Here is an 18,462-nt window from a genome sequence, read left to right as displayed (position 1 = left end):
GGCACCTGTTGGCCAGCGCCTGAAAGTGAAATGTGCCAGCAGCAGCAGCAGCAACAAAATGAAAACAAAAGTTTGTTCGTACGTGCAGAAACGTACCACCTGTACAGGTGGACAGACACAGTGGTACAACAGCGCACGGGCCTCCCCACCCCCGCAAGGGCACAGTGGTCAACAGCACAAAGACTGGCAAGAAAAACTAATGCGATAAATGAAAGAGACAGACAGAGAGAGAGAGAGAGAGAGAGAGAGAGAAAGAGACAGTGAAATAGAGGCCTCTGCTCGCCTTACTACTACAGTGGTGGCACGAATATTAGCACTGCCTGAAATAAGATTCTTCCAGAAACTAAAATTCATTTATAATGCCCATTTAAAATTCTTAAATTTTTAAAAATATATTATAATTTATTGATTTGTTTACGTTTTAAACTATGGAAAAACGCCTTCAAATGTTCAAGAATTCGCCATCATAAGAAAGCCAGAGGAACATGTAAAAATATAACAAAAATCGAGCACCAACTAAATTACTTAACAATTTTATGCAGATATTCAATTAATTTTGATTTTAAATACAACGGGAATGAAATGGAAATGGAACACTGTCACTGCTTAAGGCCTAGCTCTGACACATTTTATAACCAATTGGCAATGTCAGTGCAAAAAGAACTGGTGGATCAAATGGAAATGGAACGTCAATGGGTTTTTACTAAGTTTAACAAGTATTTTGATTTAGAGACAACGGGAATAAAACGGAAAGTGAGCTGTTTCAATATTTAAAGCCTGTCTGATATACGTTTCATTTCCAACTAGTTCATTTGGCTGCTGGAACAAATGGAAATGGACCACTAAAAATTACTAAGTTTTAATACTTATTATAGAAGCAGGGGGAGCACGAAGATTAACAAATAATAAAATATAGATTTGTTTAAATATATTCCGCTTGTTTCGCTTCACAGCAACTGAAATAAATGGAACAAATGGAAATTAAAGATGACATTTTACATTATGTTATTGAACAAGCAAAAATATATGTTTTTGTACAAAAATATTAAGGAATCGGGTTCAATTTTAATGAAATGTCCATTAACGCTAAGCAGCAAGCGGAACAATTGAAAGTGGAACATAATCGAACCTAAAACAGGGTTTGTCAAATAAAAATCGAATTATTGTTGGAATGCAAATGGAATATTAATAGAATTAAGCACGTGTTCCATCGTTCCCATCGTTTCGAATGAAGTGGAACAAATGGGAATGGAACACGTTACAGCAAGCATTTGTCTCAATTTGATTACTGACACTTTCTCAACACTGGCTCGGTTCGGTTCAGTTAACACCTGCTTCGGCCCACTGTGCAGAGCAGCTTGTGGGCCAGAGATGGGGCTGCTTGGCGTTAGCATAATGAGCCGCTGTCCAGCGTTCGGGTCAGGTGAAATGGACGCGTAAAAGTCATAAACTGGCCAATTGCCGCACTGGCTGGCCATGCCGATGAGCGTGCAGTGCACCACAGCCGAAATGTGAGGGCTGTTTGGTATGCAGCCGCGGTGCCGGCGGCGGTACCGGCGGCGGTGCACGTCGATATCCGCTTTATAAATACAACAAACACCAAGGAAGTTCATTTCATTTTCTTGGCAACAATCGACGCGTTGACATAATCCAATAACCATTCGCTAGTTAGCCAGCCGAAACGGAATCGAATCGAAAGTCGCAAACGGATTACCAAGCACCAACAACATGATGAGCCGCAGTTCAGGTCGTGCCAGTGCCAGTTGCAGTGCCAGGAGCAGATGCTGCCCGCTGCTGTTGCTGCTGCTGCTGGGCGTTGTTTTGGCCAGCGGCAGGGCTGTTCACGGCTCGCTGCGTCTGCGCCAAGGCAGCCGCTTGGCCAGCACCACGCCCACCACGGTGGCCACCACCCCTGCCGCGGAGCAGCAGCAGCCACAGCAGTCGGATCAGTCGGAGACGGCGCCGGCGTCGGTGGAGCCGCAGCAGGAGCAGCCGCTGGCCACCGGCAAGCACAAGCGTGGCATACTGCATGGCGCCGCCGGGCACTGGCCCGCCCGCACCTATGCCTCCCAGTATGGCTATAGCTTGCAGCTGCCCGCGGCGGCCACTTTTCTGGCCGCTGCGCCCGCCCACCGCCATCCTGGCTTCATCAAGTATCCGTCTGCCCTGGGCGGCTATCACATCAAACAGTTTGCGCCCGCGTCTGCATTCCTGCCCGCTGCCACAACTGTTCCCGCTCTGCCCGCTGCTGGTGGCATCGCCTCCGCTGTGGCTGCGCCGCCTTCGTATGTGCTGCGTCCGGGCAATGCGGTCGTCTCCTCGTACAGCGTCAACTATCCGCATCAGCATCTGCACCGGCCGCTGAAGCCCCTGCATTACCATCAGGTAAGTTCTTTGGCTGCAGTTACTCCACGCTCCACGCTAATTGGCCTGATTACCTGCAGCCCACCTATGTCCAGGCTGTCGCTCCTGCTGCTCCCGTTCAACCCATTCAGCCCGTGCAGCCTGTGCAGCCTGTGCAGCATGTGCAGCATGTGGCTGCACTGCATCCTGGCGTGACCTTTGCCGCTGCCAGCCCGCCCGTCGCCGAGTATCCCGTATTCTCGGCGCCCACGTTCGCTGTGCAGCCAGCAGCTGCAGTTCCGGCCGCACCCACCAACCCTGAAGTGCCCGTGATACCACAGATTCCGCAGATTCCGCAGATACCTCAGATACCGGAGATTCCGCAGATTCCGCAGATTCCGCAGTTCCCGCAGTTCCCACAGTTCCCAACGTTCCCACATTTCAGCATTCCGCAGTTCCCGTTCCCACAGGTGCCGCAGTTCCCACAGGCGCCCGCTGTTCCGGCTGTGCCCGCCACGCCCGCTGCTCCAGCTGTGCCCGCCACGCCGGCCAATCCCTCGTTGCCCGCGTTTCCGGCTGCGCCCGGCGCACCACCCAATAGCCAGTTCTTTCCCGCCGCCGTGCAGCCACCGCTGCCCCAGCAGCCGCCCAGCTTTGGGCAGCCGGAGGCGCAGTTTCCGGGCGGCATAGTGCCACTGCCCGGATCGACGCCCGTGCAGCCAGAGACGGGCACGGCCATCGCCTCGCCGCAGATACCCAATACGCCGGAGTCGGAGCAGCCCGAGCAGCCGCAGCCCGCCCCACAGCCCACACAGCCTCAGCAGCCGCAGCAGCCCCAGCAGCCGCAGCAGCCCTGGAAGCCGGTCTTCTACCAGCCCCCAGCCACGCCAAGCCGTCCAGCCATAACCCTATTGCCGCCCTACGGCAGCGCGCCAGCTGATGGTAAGTATCAAGCAGTCCAAGCCAATTGCTGCCAATCCCTCACGCAACGCCTCTCTTTGCGCTTCTCAGGCTATCTGCCGCCCGTTAACTCCCAGGCGGCACAGCTGACGGCCGCCAGCTTCGGCCACGGGGCCCAGGACATTTTCGATCAGCTCAGCAATGCCGAGATCGAGCACATCTTCGCCCAGGCAAATCTAGCCCATCAGCAGCAGCAGCAACAGCAGCAGCAGCAACAGCAGCAACAGCAGCAGCAGCAACAGCAGCAGCAGCAGCAGCAACAGCAGCAGCAGCAACAACAGCAGAGTTATCAGCCCTACTAAGCGACACCTCACCCCTCTCCCCCCCCTGTTGGAGTCCATCTTGTCAACATTTTCTACAATTTTTTTTGTTTTTTTTTTGTCTGTCTTTCTATCCATGATATTTCTTCCATGTATATTAAATTATTATTAAATAAGTTATTTATCAAAAGTTGCGTAGAGTTTTGGGTTTTCTTTTTGGAGAGCGAGCAAAAGATTGGGAATATTACATGAGATTTGGCCACAAACTTTGAAGTCACGGCCTGTTCTAGCAAAACTGGAAGATCCCTCGTTTTTCTAGCTAGAATAAAGACCAAAGTTCAGTTTGTAAAACTTGAATAGATCTTTTTGAATCAGAAACATTTCTTCATCACTTGAGCTTGAGAATTGCAAGCAGTGCTTATGAAAGCAGTGTATAAGCAGTGTTGGCTTATACCCTAATAAATTAGCAAAAAAGGGTATACTGGTTTTGTGCACAGGAATGTTAAATACAGTGGGAAGTATCTTAAATTGGACCCAGTTCGATCTAGCCATGCCCGTCTGCACGAACGCGTCCTTGTTATTAACTACAATAGCTTCAAGAGCTGAGAACACCAAAGTGGGTTCAGTAAGGTTCTCATACAGTATGCAGAGGTGAAGAATGTTTCACTTGTTACCTCTTCTGATTAACGCAAGCTATGTTTATTTTACGCTTGCGCTGCAAAAAATAAAATCATGCCATATATGAAATATCGCCTCACTATGCGATTCTCATGAATTCAAGTAAGAGTTAGAGGTTTGCATGCTTTCATTACGCTATGCCAAAGAATACAAATTTGTTGTAGCCAATATTTTTCGAGTCGAGTCTTAACAAGATCGCATTACTATATTATATAGCTTATAGGAAGAACCGATCGAAAAATGAGTTTTTGTGTATCAAAATATTCTGTTTCCCAAGAAAATTGCATCAAACTCAGCATTTACGAGCTTCACTGTTCTCACTTATCTGTTTGTCTAAAAGGGTATTTAAGCTTCGGCGTGCCAATAATATCCCTTAATTCTGGCTCTATTACTTTTGTTATGTATTAAAAATGCACGTTTGTTCCGAGTTCAAAGATGAACGGTTAATTTCCGTTACTTTCCTGAGCTTTGGCAAGCAAACAAAAAAATGAAGAGCGAAGAGCTTTCATCGCGACGCTTTTCACCTTGAACTTGACGCCTGCTGCGGCTGTCGCTTGAAGCTTTTTTCATTCATAAATTTGTCAGCTGTTTGTTCATTGAGTACGTTTCGGCATCGGACGTCGGACGTCGGGCACCGGCATCGACATCGACATCGGCATCGACATCGGCAGCGGCAGCACATGCCACATGTTGCAAGCGTTCGCTTGCCTCAGTTGTTACCGTTAGCTTCGCGAGCGCGCTGCCAACGAATGCGCGCATTCAGCAAAAATGTTTAAAGGAGCAGGAAACTTTAACATTAGATACGAAACGTAATTCGAATTCTATCGAACTCGAAACCAAAACCGAAAATTCGAACTGCTCGCGCACTGATCTCAGTTAAGTTCCAGTGGAAAGTCGTTAAGCGTGACGCGTTCTGTGTTTGTTTTTTTGTTGTTGTTGTGTTTGTGTGTGTGTGTGTGTGTGTTTTTTTTTCACAGTTTGATTCGCAACAAATCTTAAGATTTGTGTTGATTGTTTATTGGATTTTCGGATAGCCAAAGAAGAAGAAAAAGAAGGGAAAGAAGCAGAAAGCCAAGAAAATCCAATTCGAAGTCCACTGTGGCCAGTGGCCACATCTGTCATGACGATAATGATGATGCGTAAGTCTTAAGCAAATAAACAAAATCTTTCGGACTGTTTATGCATTGGGAACACATCGCGGTATTCAATTCAATACAATTATTTTATATACTCGCTATGTTGGCAGCATTCGGCGATCAATAAAAACAAAACGCGCCGGGCCCCACAATCTGGCAGAGACATTGGCCATGTGGAGCAGCAGCCAGCTCCCAAATAACTGGATGCCTTACATGGTCTGTCCCAGGAGATCGTGGTGGGGTCAGCCGGGGCGACTCTCGGGGAACACCTAGGTTGTGCGGGAAAAGAGTTGGGTGCAAAGTTGGGTACAGATTTAGCAAGACGAATAGCAACAGTTTTGAGCAGCCTGCCAGCAGCTGAGAACAGATTGAAATGAGCAGAGTTTAATATAAAGCTGAATAAAATTGAGAATACAATAGAAATAAGGCTTAAATGAGTTGGGTAGATTAAATGGAGCTGGGACCAAATTGACAAAACGATGAAAAGCAGAGTTAAGAACCGTTTATTAAATTGGGAGCGCATTTGAGAATAATCCCGGAAACTGAATAATGGGATATGTAAACGGATGTGGGATTGTTGTTGAGTATAGAGTTGAGTATGCATTAAAGATTAGGGCTGGAAACAAAGCTGTGAACAGTGTAGAGCATACTGTAAAATCAACAGAGAACAGATTGAAATTCAGAACTGGGTATAAGGAACAAATTAAAATGCAGATTTAGGTACAAATTTAAAAATAGATCTGAAAACAGCGGTGAACGAAAAGAGTTAACAGAAAATATTGCGTGGCATAGTGCAAAATTAACAAATGTGATCAAGGCACATTTAAGAACTTTGGTGTATATATGACTCAGCAAATATATTTGGGTAGATAATTTTGAACAGAGCCGAAAACGGAGCTGAAATCGTATCTGGGAACAGATCGCTAACAGGGCTGTCAACAGAGTTGTAAACAGTAATGAAAATATCGTAAGGACAACTTTTTATGTAAGGAGAGGTACAGATTTGAGAAAAAAGTTGAGAACAAATTATGAAGTTGTGAAGAAAAAAAAGTTAAAAGAGTTGGGCATTGAAAAGGGGATATTGTGACAGAAAGAGCTGAGAAAGAAAATAAATAACGACAACAAATAAAACTCTAAAGAACAAATCTGGGAATTTATTTGGGAAAAAAACTGAGGAACAATTTAAAAACAAAAATGTGTGTGGAACAGTGAGTGCTGAGAGTAAGGCAGGGAACACATTTGAGAACTAAAGTAGAGACAACATAAGAGATGTGTTAGGAACAGTATAACATAGAAACATAACATAGTTGGGAGTAGGTAAAATGGATTGAGGGAATGAAATATCCTTGAATTCTCTTGAGGATTGGCAAATGTCTATTTAAGCAAAGCCACATTTAATTATCTTCATATTAACCAGTCACATTTTCGGCCATATTGTGACCCAATTTCGTATCCCACCTGACATCTTCATATTTATTTATACGCAGGTATATTTTAAGAAACATTTTATTTAGCAATCTTTTGATTTGCCGTACAAATTTAAAATAAAGTGTCAAATAAGTTTTGTTTATAAAACTTTGGAAAATGTCAAGCATTTTTGAAAGATGTTTGATTCGGTTCTTGATTGAAGTATTGCAGAGCAAGGGTTGGGCAAATCTACAAAATCTTTGAGAAATTAAAAAGAGTTTTGATGAAAATTTATTAATTAGTTAAAACTCTGTAAACTGTTACTGTAAAAATGAAGAGAACTTCCCAATACTCGATAATTTATATTGTTAAACCCGCAACTTTATAAAGTTCATGCAATAAACCAGCTGTACTTATATGCGTTGCAGGGTGTGAAGTGTGGCCGGGGAGTATTCCGTTTATAATGGGAACAAACTAGCGAGTGCTCTATGCGGCAGTGCTCGACTCGGAGATACCCTGAGCCCAGCGCCGAGCTGCCTATACAATTATTCGAACTTCCTCTTCTTTCCACTTTGAGATCTGAGTTCGTGAGTAACTTCGGTGCTTGTTGTCCGATCTTTATGAAATTTTCAGCTTATAAGTTATTCAATTGATATCTTTTAAAGCTGTGTGTAAAGTACAAGAATCTACAACCTAAATTTATCGATTTCGTGGACACGGCGTAAGATATCGATCATTTGAAATAAATTCTATTTTTTCGACCTGTTTCCAGGACTGAGGTCCAGACAGTGTATCTGCCTGTTGCACACAACCAATATACCCGCATGCACTTAGTATAGGGTATGTTAACGAACACAATTTCAATTTCTTGTCGCTGGGTTAAATGAAATTCGTAATTTGCATATTAATTTATGATGATATTAAATGGACGATGACCAGAAATGGCGGCGCCCAAAATGAGAACAATGTGCAGGGTATGGGAAATGTCGTTGATATGCGCTCAGATTCGTTTCGTTTCGTTCATTTGCCGTAACTCTATTAAATTTGTAATAAAACGTCATTAAGTGTAAGTGTGCGGTGCGTGGTGTCGCTTAGATTTATCGTGGGGCAAAATGAAAGCCCCGATTGTGTGTGTGCGTGTGTGTGTGTGTGTGTGTGTGTGTGTGTGCGTGTGTGTGTGTGTGTGTGATGTTTGTTGCACTTGCGGCTGCTGTGGCCAGTTCGTTGGTGGCTTCAGCTCGCCCAGTCGCTGTGTCCAGGCTTAAAGTTGGGTTATTAGCTTATGCAAATCCAGCAGCTCGCGGGAATGGGCACAGTTGATGCCACATGCCACATGCCACGTGCCCCCTCTGGGGTCCAGCTAATACGGCAATCGGTGTGTGCAATGCGGTGTGAGGATTACAATCCTAAGTTACCCAACAGCTGTTTGATCTTTCAAATGAAACTGCTCGCAAATCCCCAAAGGGCAAGCGAATCGGTGGAGGGAGGCGGGGCGGGCATAAATGTTATATGGAAAATAGAATGTGGAAAATGGAAAATGGCAAATGATGAGATGTTCAAATGTTGGCCGAGCAAAGGTAAAGCCAAAGCCTGGCCGCAAGCCCAAAATTGTTGCGGTTGCCATTTGACCGATTCACAATTTCTAATTATGAAATGAATCCGAGGTGAGATTTGGGGAGCAAATATTTATTTATCACTTGATAAGCCGAAAATAAATACAAGAATAATTAAATAATGGACGGACACATCAAAAGCCACACAAATCTCTGATTTAAGGCAAACAATTTCAAAATAAAAATAATTTAAATTCCCATTTTCCTTTTCTTTTTGTTTTAAGTGTTAAATGTCAAGAATTATATAATAAATAATATATATTATACAATAGACAATTGTCAATTGCAATTGAGAGAAATGTGAATTGAATTTTTTATCTCTCTCATCTGCTTGTTAAAGTTAACAAGCACGTTAAACTTCACGATATTTCCATAAAACATAACTCGGTTTGGCAATGAATTTAACAACTTTCAAAAATCAATTAATTAGGAACTTTATTATACCCTGAACCCATTGAAAATGGGTAAAAAGGGTATAATGTATTTGTGCAAATGTATGTAACAGGCAGAAGGAAGCATCTCCAACCCCATAAAGTGTATATATTCTTGATCAGCATCAATAGCCGAGGCGATCTAGCCATGTCCGTCTGTCCGTCTGTCTGTCTGTCCGTCTGTCCGTCTGTCCGTATGTATGAACGCAAGGATCTCAGAACCTATAAGAGCTAGAGACTTGAAAGCTGTAGGTCCTCCTAGTCCCCGCGCAGATCGAGCTTCTTTCCGATATTCGATAAGTTACCCCTTTTCCAAGTAATCGATAAAAATCGATATCGAAATCCTGATTTTGGAGCAATTTCGGCAAACTTGACATGTAGCTTCTAGAATAGTATATATATATAAAGTATTTTTCATTTTATACCTATCGCCTGTCGGAAGAAGATGGTTTAGGGTATCCCCTAGTCGGGAGCTCCCGACTAGAACCTCTTACTTGTTTATTTTTTACTTTTCTCAAGCTCAATGTTTAGATGAAATGTATGAAATATGTTTTACAGTTTGCAGATAAGGCTAAAAGTACTCGTTCCCTTCTCTGCCTGTTAAAGTTATGCTTAAATTTTATTTGCTCTTGAGTTTTACCAGCAAATTGCTGTTGCCACATTGTTACAGAATTTCGAAAATTCGTTCATGGAATAATGAAATGCAAACTAATTTTAAGACGAAATACGCACTAATTCGTTTATAATGAAAAGCTTTGTAGATGAATATGAAGCCGAACAATAAACGTTCGTTCGTCCAACCTTTATGTCTGTTTTCCACCCGGGAGGGTTGGACATACCGAAGAGCCTGAAACATGTCTCAAATGAATTTTCACATAGTTCTTTGAAGATGAATTTGGATTGGAATTTCCCCAAGTCCGGGCTTAGCGTGCACCTACATCACATTTGGCAACAGTAATCGGTCGGACTGTGCATTGATCATCAATCACTTGGTCAGACAGATTTTCCCTCAGTCAATCAGTCAGTCAGTTAGTCATGCTGGAAGTCAATCATTCAGCCCGTAAGCTAATCAGCTAGTTTATTTGGCAAGTCAATAAGTCTTTTTGTAAGCCTGTCAAACATTCAACCAATCAATCAGTGAATCAGTCAGTCAGTCAGTCAATCAATCAATCACACAATCAATTAGTTAATCAGCCAGTCAGTAAGTCAGTCAGTTAGTCAATCAGTCAGTCAATCAGTCAGTCAATCAATCACTCAGTCTGTCAGTCAATCAAACACTCAGACAGTTAGTTAAATTATCACTCAGTTAGTAACTCATTCAATCACTTAATCAGTCAGTCTCTCAATCAACCAATCAACTTAGTTAGTCAATCAATCATTAAGGTCATTCAATCAATCACTGATTGACTGACTAATCAACCACTCAGTCAATGTATCACTCAGTTAGTCAATCAGTCTATCAGTTAATCAATCGCTCAGTAAGTCAGTCAGTCAATCACTGTATCAGTCAGTTAATCAATAAGTCAGTCAATCACTCAATTAGCCACTTAATCAGTCAGTCAATCAGCACAGTTATTTTTGTCTATACAACAGAGTTGCTATCCCAAAAAAAAAAAAAAGTAATAACAGGTAAATTCTACATCTTCCATCAACTAGATTTTGTCGAGAACTTTTGGTATGAACGCAGCTGCACTCTGTTCACACTGTTCACATAACCTCAAATAGTTTTGTTTTAGCTGCATAGTTGCCACCTCACTTGGAAAACGAAGGTGCCGTTTTTATTGGGCCACTTTCAAAGTTTTCTTTTCGCACAATTCGCCACCCACGCCCAAAAAGTACACAACTCGAAATCCTTTTGGCTGGGCCATGAAAAATGAAGCGCGCCAGGAAAAAACAAATAAAATGCTCGCGCGTTTATCCATAATAATAACTAGTTGGCCGGAGCTAAGTCTGCGGCCACGTCCATTGCCTGCCACACGGAAAATGCTGCCCGATTTTCCATTTAAGCGCGTGTCGCCCGCGGCTGATGCCCCCGACACGGGCGGGGGCTGGGCATCCGGAACCGTGTCGGTCGAGTAATCCCGGCTGTTTGTAATTTGAATACCGGCCCATATAGCCGGCAATCATTATTTATGGACGCTCCGCTCACATTTGCCGCCCGAGATGTGCAGCTAATGACGTAGCCGCAACTGGCCCGACCCCGTCCGCAGGGCCGGTTCTTCGGTCTTCGCTAATCGACGCCAAAAACTAAACCCCAATATCAAGTGACAAGTGCCAGGCATATGCGACAACAAAAAAAAAGAAAACACAAACCAAGCCCGATCAACGCCATGCGCCTAAATACCCTGTAACGAGGCTCAAGCATAAACAGACGGTTGATCCAGCTTTATATGAACCCCGAATACCCTGTAACCAGGCGCATGCATAAAGCAAAAGTTGACCCAGCTTTAATCTACCTGCAAGCTATATGAAAACCTAATACCCTGTAACCAGGCTCAAGCATAAATCAAAAGTTGATTCAGCCTTAATCCCTCTTCAACCTATTTGAACTCTGAATACCCTGTAACGAGGCTCAAGCATGAACAGAAGGTTGATCCAGCTTTAATATAACGCCAACCTATATGAACCCCGAATACCCTGTAACCAGGCGCATGCATAAAGCAAAAGTTGATTCAGCCTTAATCCCTCTTCAACCTATTTGAACTCTGAATATCCTGTAACGAGCTTCAATAGCTTTAATATAACGCCAAACTGTATGAATCCCGAATACCCTGTAACCAGGCGCACGCATAAAGCAAAAGTTGATTCAGCCTTAAACAGCAGCCGATCTGTATGAATCCTGAATACCCTGTACCGACTTGGCTATTGATGCTGATCAAGAATATATATACTTTATGGGGTCGGAGATGCTTCCTTCTGTTTGTTACGTACATTAACAACAGAAAACCATTATACCCCATTTAACCCTTTGCAATAGGTGCAGGCTATAAAACTGAATAGAAAATTATGTTAAAAAGAAAATGGTTCGATCTATCCGTATTGAACTGCTTGCCTATGCGAACTCAGGGCTTATCAGGGCTATCGACCTGAAATTTGGTATGCATCTTTCTTTATGCCCTACGAAAGCAAATGAATTTGATATTGGGCGATTCTTTAGCGACATCCCGAATTAATTGTGTTCCAGCTTGACACGCATAAAATCGAGCATAAGAAATACGCCAAAAGCTACTTCAATTTTTGCTCTTAATAATTTATAACGCATTTTTTTATGGAAATTCTTCGATCCATTTCATAAAAGCTGGCGAGCTGAAATATGATATATAGTTTCATGTATACCCTGGCAAATGAAATTTACACAATATCGATTATTTTTTGCTCGGCGCTTTTCAAGAATTTGATATTCCATTTTTCCGGGGCATGTGCTTTAAATAGATTAACGATTCGATGTAAAAAACGGTAAATGCAATTATGTGAATTGAAGTACAGGGTATCGTCGCAACTCGCCGTTTGCTTTGCTGTGCTCCAAAGTAATTCTTAACCCAAGTTTTTATTTTCGGTAATACAAAGCCCGTCGCCTAATTGAATTGTCGGCAGGTGTAATGACAGGCTAAAAGGTTACGCATCATTAGGCCCCCGACAATGAGGGTCCCCTGATGTAAGTGAAAGCTCGAACATATCCGTTCTGGCATACCCTCCCAGTGGCTGCTGTCGGCGGCTCGCAATTGGGCTAAGTGATGCCAGCCAAGGCTGGGCAGGACGCTGTGGCCGCCTATCTGTGGCCAATCCCCGTTGAGTGATTGTCTGTGAGGAATTGATGCCAACTGTTTATGAGCATGTGGATTATGCCTAAAGCAGCTGTCCAAAATGACAGCCGGAAGTTGGTAGCAAGCACTTAAGACCAATGATAGGAACGTGTTCCTTTAGAGCCTAACAGCCATTTCTGCCAAACATTGAACACTTTTGCAATCGGCCTCAAAGGGAATTTACGGAATGGAAATGAACGTTTATGGGCAGCTTAGAGCTGACAAAACTTTGCCGAAACGTTTAAGTCGTGTGCTCAGCTGGGGCTTAGCAAGTGTTTTGGACTATTTAAATTAATGTGATGCCAAATGGAATGCCAGAAATTCGTTAAAACTATTTGTGTTTATTCAAATGTCAGCGATGAAATGGAACTTTTGGCATAAATCCATACTTGTGCGTGAAAAATGGGCGGAAACGGGTTGGTTCGGTTTGCTCTTAAACCCGTTTTATATGGAAAGCTCAAGGAACTGTTACGAATACGAAATGCAATATTCACATTGACAGGTGGAAAATGGGTGGAAGCTGCTCTATGTAGTATAACTTTGACTAGGCAAACATATTATTGAGGAAATTAAAAATTAATTTAATTAAAAACGAAAATACACTCAAATTTCTAAACTACGAATTTGAAGTAAATGAACTAAGTTTTCACATAACAAAATCACCAGTGGCAAAATCGCAATCGTAAAACTAGCAGCTGCCCGTAAACTCTACTGGAACTGTTAATAATCCCATCGGATTAAAGAGTTAAGAACTCTGTGCTGGCAGCTCAATCCTGAGCATATTGGAAGCGTGTGTGGGGCAGGGCGGTAGGTGTTAAGGAATGCAGACATGTTAATGTCAGGCTGGCTTCAAATAATTAACATGCGGATGCAGCGTTGCGGGCAGCGGGGGATTTCGGTTGTCTGTCACTGTCAAACTCTGACTTTTAGCCAAAGCACATAAAAAAGCGCCAAGCAAAAAGTAAACGGACGAAAAGAAAATAAACTGGGAATAGGCAAAAAATTAAATATTTGCACAGTGGCAAATACCATGGTTGTGCGTGTGTGTGTGTGCGTGTGTGTGTTGGCCCGATGAAAAATGTCATGCGTAATTTCTTGATTGAAGCGTAAAGGCGGCGCAGCCAAAGTATCGTGTGTGGGGCAGCAAACCGCTTAATTTAACGGGATGCGAATGGGCATAAGGAAGCCAGGACAAGGCATTAATTAGAGATGGGCGTAAGTCGTGTCTGGTCACACGAGACACGAGGCTGCTTGGGGAAACACGAGGTGCTCGTGTCGCGTTCTGCTAAGAAAGTGCGTATGAGTGCCAACTCAGATTGACGCCAGCGAGAGCAAACCAACGGGAGCTATTCAAAGCGAACACGACCGAACACGACCGAACACGACGTGGAACAAAACAACACGAGCACGATCCTAAGAGCTATGTTCGGGCTCAAACCCTGATATTATAATTGGCGTGAAGTCATGGATGAACGCAATAAACGTGAACACGTATGAACACGACTTTAAAGGAGCATGAAGACAGCCTTCGGCTTTTCTTCGGGTCATTTTGGCTGGCTTTTGAAATCTGGAAACTATAAAGCTGGCCCTTTAAAGCGAACAAGTTTCCAGATCTTGCCAGGAAACACACTTCTGATTCTTAAAGCTTTTTAGATATATTTTTAAAGCATTTGACATTGATAGATTTCCAAGCATGTCAAATCGGGACCGTCGGGATTTATAAAAGTGAGTCAAGCTTTTTGGCTAGACCTAATTCCTAATTCCTTCTACTATTTCTCTATATCGTCATTAAATCAGAATCATATACAAAAATATATCGATATACAAAATATTGTATAATATATCAATATAACATATATCTATATATGTAAATAATTGATGAAAATATAGCGATAAATCGATTTGGTTTTGAATGTTATTATATTTGAACGTTATGGAATAATAAGTAGAAGTATCGATTTATCGATATATATATATCGATATATGCATGGAGCTGACCCTGAAGATAGATAACTTTGAAGAGAGACTATAAATATGCTTAGTTTAATCTTTTTGTGGAAGAAGCGACTTTAAAGCAGCTAGAAGCTGGAAATCTTATGGCACCCAATCTATGCCCAAGCTTTCGGCTATTTGAGCACGCGTCCATCTCTAGCTTGAGGCTGAACCCTAGGACAATGGCATTTATATTCATTTGTGCTTTGGTTGTTGCCACTTATTGACTTTCGGCCCCGCTGACTATGATTAATACACTTGGCATGCTACAGGTCAAGGGGACACGGAAGGGGGGTGGGGGGGGGGGGGGCGACGGGGACTCGAGGCCCATGAAGTAATTAAATTTTTTGGTATAGCAAACAAAAATATACATACATACATACATATGTACGTGGCACATTTGCAATTGCCTTGTGAACATTGGTCGGGCTTTAATGGGTTAACAATTAACCCATTGGTATGCGGCAGGCATGGGTATCTGTGGGCCAAGTGGGCCACTTCAGCCCAACCACATTGTATATACACGTACATAATCTAGCATTTAGCATTTAAATATTCGCTAATTTTGGTTTGCTTAAAAATAAAGTCTTCGCCCTGCGGCAATTACAACGCCTGCCATTTTCAGGGGGTGTGTGTAGAGGGCGGCGGGGGGGGGGGGTTCGGTGTGGCATGAACATACTTTTAGCTGCCGCCCCTTTGTGTTTATTTCTACTGCTCTCTCTGTTGTTGTTGTTGTTGTTGTTGTTGTTGTTGTACTTAGTTCTAACAGCCGCTTGTTTACAAAACTTATTTTTCGGCTAAGCGAATTGTATTTAAAATTCCCGCATTGATTGTGCACGTTGTCTATGATCTCTGGCTGGATATGGGCGAGCCTATGTACATACATATCTTATATAGTGGATAGTTTCGACACTTCAGCTGGAAAACAGACGTCGAATAGCCAGGCAAGAGCTATAGAAAATCTACTTAGAGAGAAACAACATTTGAATCTAAACAGCGGCCGTCGAGTGAATAAAACTTTTGGAATTTCTCAGTCCGCTTATCTGCTTCATCTTTATATAATATGTATCTATATCTATATATATATATGTATATATTTTTTTTTTGTGGATCGGGCCACGGCGCTTACCTCACCGTGGGACAAGACAATGCCTGATAAAATAAATAAATAATTTTAATTTGCATTGTTTTAAAAGTTTTCCATAAACAAAGCAGTTGAAAAATGTTTTGGCCAAAATATAAATCGGCAATTCGATTGCTTCGAGTTGGTTTTTTGGTCAGAGTTGTTCGGATTTTTGGTCTGTTTTCGATTCTGCTTTGCAGCGCATTCGTAAACGTTTTTATAGACTGGCCTCTTAATTAATTGAAACTCATTTAATTTCTTTTATTGGACAAAAGGGCAAGATTTGGAAATATATATTTGAAATCAGGTTAAGGAAAGCAATTCAACTCTGATAACGACAATTGACAAAAAAAAAAGAAGCTTACAAAAAAAAACGATAGAGCAAGGATATCTTCGGCACGCCGAAGATTTAATACCCTTGTTACAGTTTCGCAGATATGCGAGAAACGTGAAGCTCATAAATGCTGGAAATAATGAAAATCGCTTGCCAAATAATCACCTACATTTCGACTGATCTCTACTATAACAGCTATATGTTCCAGCATATAAATAGTGCCTGCAACAGAAAGACGGATCCATGCAAAGTTTCAAAGCGATAGCTTCTAAACTGAGAGACAAGTTCGCATAGAAACCGACAGACGGACAAGGAAACAGACGAACCGACGGACGGACAGATGGACAAGGCTTTATTAAGTCGGCTGTTGATGCTGATCTTGAATATATGTATGGTATATACTTAATGGGCTCAGGACAAAATTATCATACCCTCTGCAAGGGTATACAAGGCAGGCAAAACCCCAAAAATTCGGCTAAGCTAAATTTTCGTAATCTTACAAACAATATTTGTATATTAGAAACGGTTTTAAATTCCCAAAATTTCTAAATACAAGATTTAAATACAATACTCAATTTACGCACAAATAATGATCTTATTTTAAGTATTATAATACTTGTAAAAATTTTTTTTGGAATTTTTATACTAAATTGAAGAATATTCTAGAACGAAATGCACTTTCTTGCTCTTAGAATTAAGTATTAACATTTTTTCCGATTTACTTATTTTATTCTAAGTATTAAGATTCTTACACCAATTTTTTAATATTTATTTTATGCTTAATTTAAGAATATTCTAGCACGAAATGCACTTTCATGTTATTTAAATGAAGCACTAAGAGTTTCTCTGATTTACTTATCTTATTCTAAGTCTTAAGATTATTTAACCAATTTTTTAATATTTATTTTATGCTTAATTTAAGAATATTCTAGCACGAAATGCACTTTCATGCTATTTAAATGAAGCACTAAAAGTTGCTCTGATTTACTTATCTTATTCTAAGTAATAGGATTCTTTAACCAATTTTTTAATATTTATTTTATGCTTAATTTAAGAATATTCTAGCACGAAATGCAATTTCTTGCTCTTAGAATCCAATATTAACAATTTTTCCGATTTAAGATTATTTAACCAATTTTTAAATATTTATTTTATGCTTAATTTAAGAATATTCTAGCACGAAATGCAATTTCATGCTATTTAAATGAAGCACTAAAAGTTGCTCTGATTTACTTATCTTATTCTAAGTAATAGGATTCTTTAACCAATTTTTTAATATTTATTTTATGCTTAATTTAAGAATATTCTAGCACGAAATGCAATTTCTTGCTCTTAGAATCCAATATTAACAATTTTTCCGATTTAAGATTATTTAACCAATTTTTAAATATTTATTTTATGCTTAATTTAAGAATATTCTAGCACGAAATGCAATTTCATGCTATTTAAATGAAGCACTAAAAGTTGCTCTGATTTACTTATCTTATTCTAAGTAATAGGATTCTTTAACCAATTTTTTAATATTTATTTTATGCTTAATTTAAGAATATTCTAGCACGAAATGCAATTTCTTCAAGAATCAATTGTGACGAAGGGAGCTAGAAGTTGTTTCTTCTAGAACAAAAATGATTTTAGCTATGCGCATTTTTCTATTTTCCATCGAAAGGGCATAGGAAATTCGTTGTTTCACTTGTCAACGTTTAGACCCTCGGGCACATGGCGTTGGCCACTTTAAGGAATATTTAGTGGCAATTGGCAAGGCATGGAACGGACGTCATTGGGAAGATAGACAAAATGGAAAGCGCCCGGCCAAAGGGAAGATCCACTTGCCAAGCACTCGACCTATAATCGCCCAAATTTGACAAGCTGTTTACATGGCCCCAACGGGCACAACCAGCTCCAAGCCAGAACCCAGGCGATTCGACCTGCGGCGACCCGATAACATCTGCCTACGCTATTTCGGTGTGTCTCTGTGTGTGTGTGTGTGTGTGTGTCTCGGAGTCGATCGTTTGCCTTATTCTTTATAGCTGTGGTTTCTATTTTCGTGGCGCGCCAAACCCAGCAACCCACTCGTTAGCACTCACCCCCCCTCCCCCCATCCCCCTCCCTCCCCCGCCCCCTACCCCACTCCCCGCTCACCTCTGTCCGCCACACAGTTGCCGAGTTGCATTTGCTTTAATTATTTGAAATAAACATAAACAAAAGCAGGCAATTGACCGCGCTGATGGCGTTCGCCAAGTTGAAACGCTTCTGTTTGCTTATGGCCAAATGATAATTTGGCCCAGACTGTGCGGGAGTGTGTGTGCGAGTGTGCGAGTGTGTGTGTCGATTGGCCCACTGTTGGCTGCATTGCAAGACGTTTGCCAGGGCTCGCTTGGGAAT

General features: G+C 41.8%; 2 protein-coding genes across 2 annotated transcripts in view; both read left to right on the top strand.

The window, feature by feature from the left end:
- The first annotated feature begins 1,728 nt into the window (after positions 1-1,728).
- LOC135434590 (uncharacterized) lies at positions 1,729-3,605 on the top strand. Its single transcript, XM_064691198.1, has 3 exons — positions 1,729-2,385; positions 2,445-3,285; positions 3,355-3,605. Exons 1-3 carry the CDS (start codon positions 1,729-1,731, stop codon positions 3,603-3,605), a joined length of 1,749 nt encoding a protein of 582 aa, XP_064547268.1.
- A 1,576-nt stretch (positions 3,606-5,181) lies between these two features.
- Lgr4 (Leucine-rich repeat-containing G protein-coupled receptor 4) overlaps positions 5,182-18,462 on the top strand; it is a 41,626-nt gene continuing 28,345 nt past the window's right edge. Inside the window, exon 1 of the mRNA XM_064691227.1 lies at positions 5,182-5,380. Within this exon, the coding sequence (XP_064547297.1) occupies positions 5,362-5,380 (19 nt within the window). The 5' untranslated portion in view covers positions 5,182-5,361. The remainder of the gene's footprint in view (positions 5,381-18,462) is intronic.

This window comes from Drosophila montana, unplaced genomic scaffold (genome assembly GCF_035044405.1).
Source record: "Drosophila montana isolate Dmon_TW-CO22-7 unplaced genomic scaffold, ASM3504440v1 contig_3416_1, whole genome shotgun sequence".
Taxonomy (NCBI): Eukaryota; Metazoa; Arthropoda; class Insecta; order Diptera; family Drosophilidae; genus Drosophila; species Drosophila montana.
This window is presented reverse-complemented; position numbering and strand designations above follow the sequence as displayed.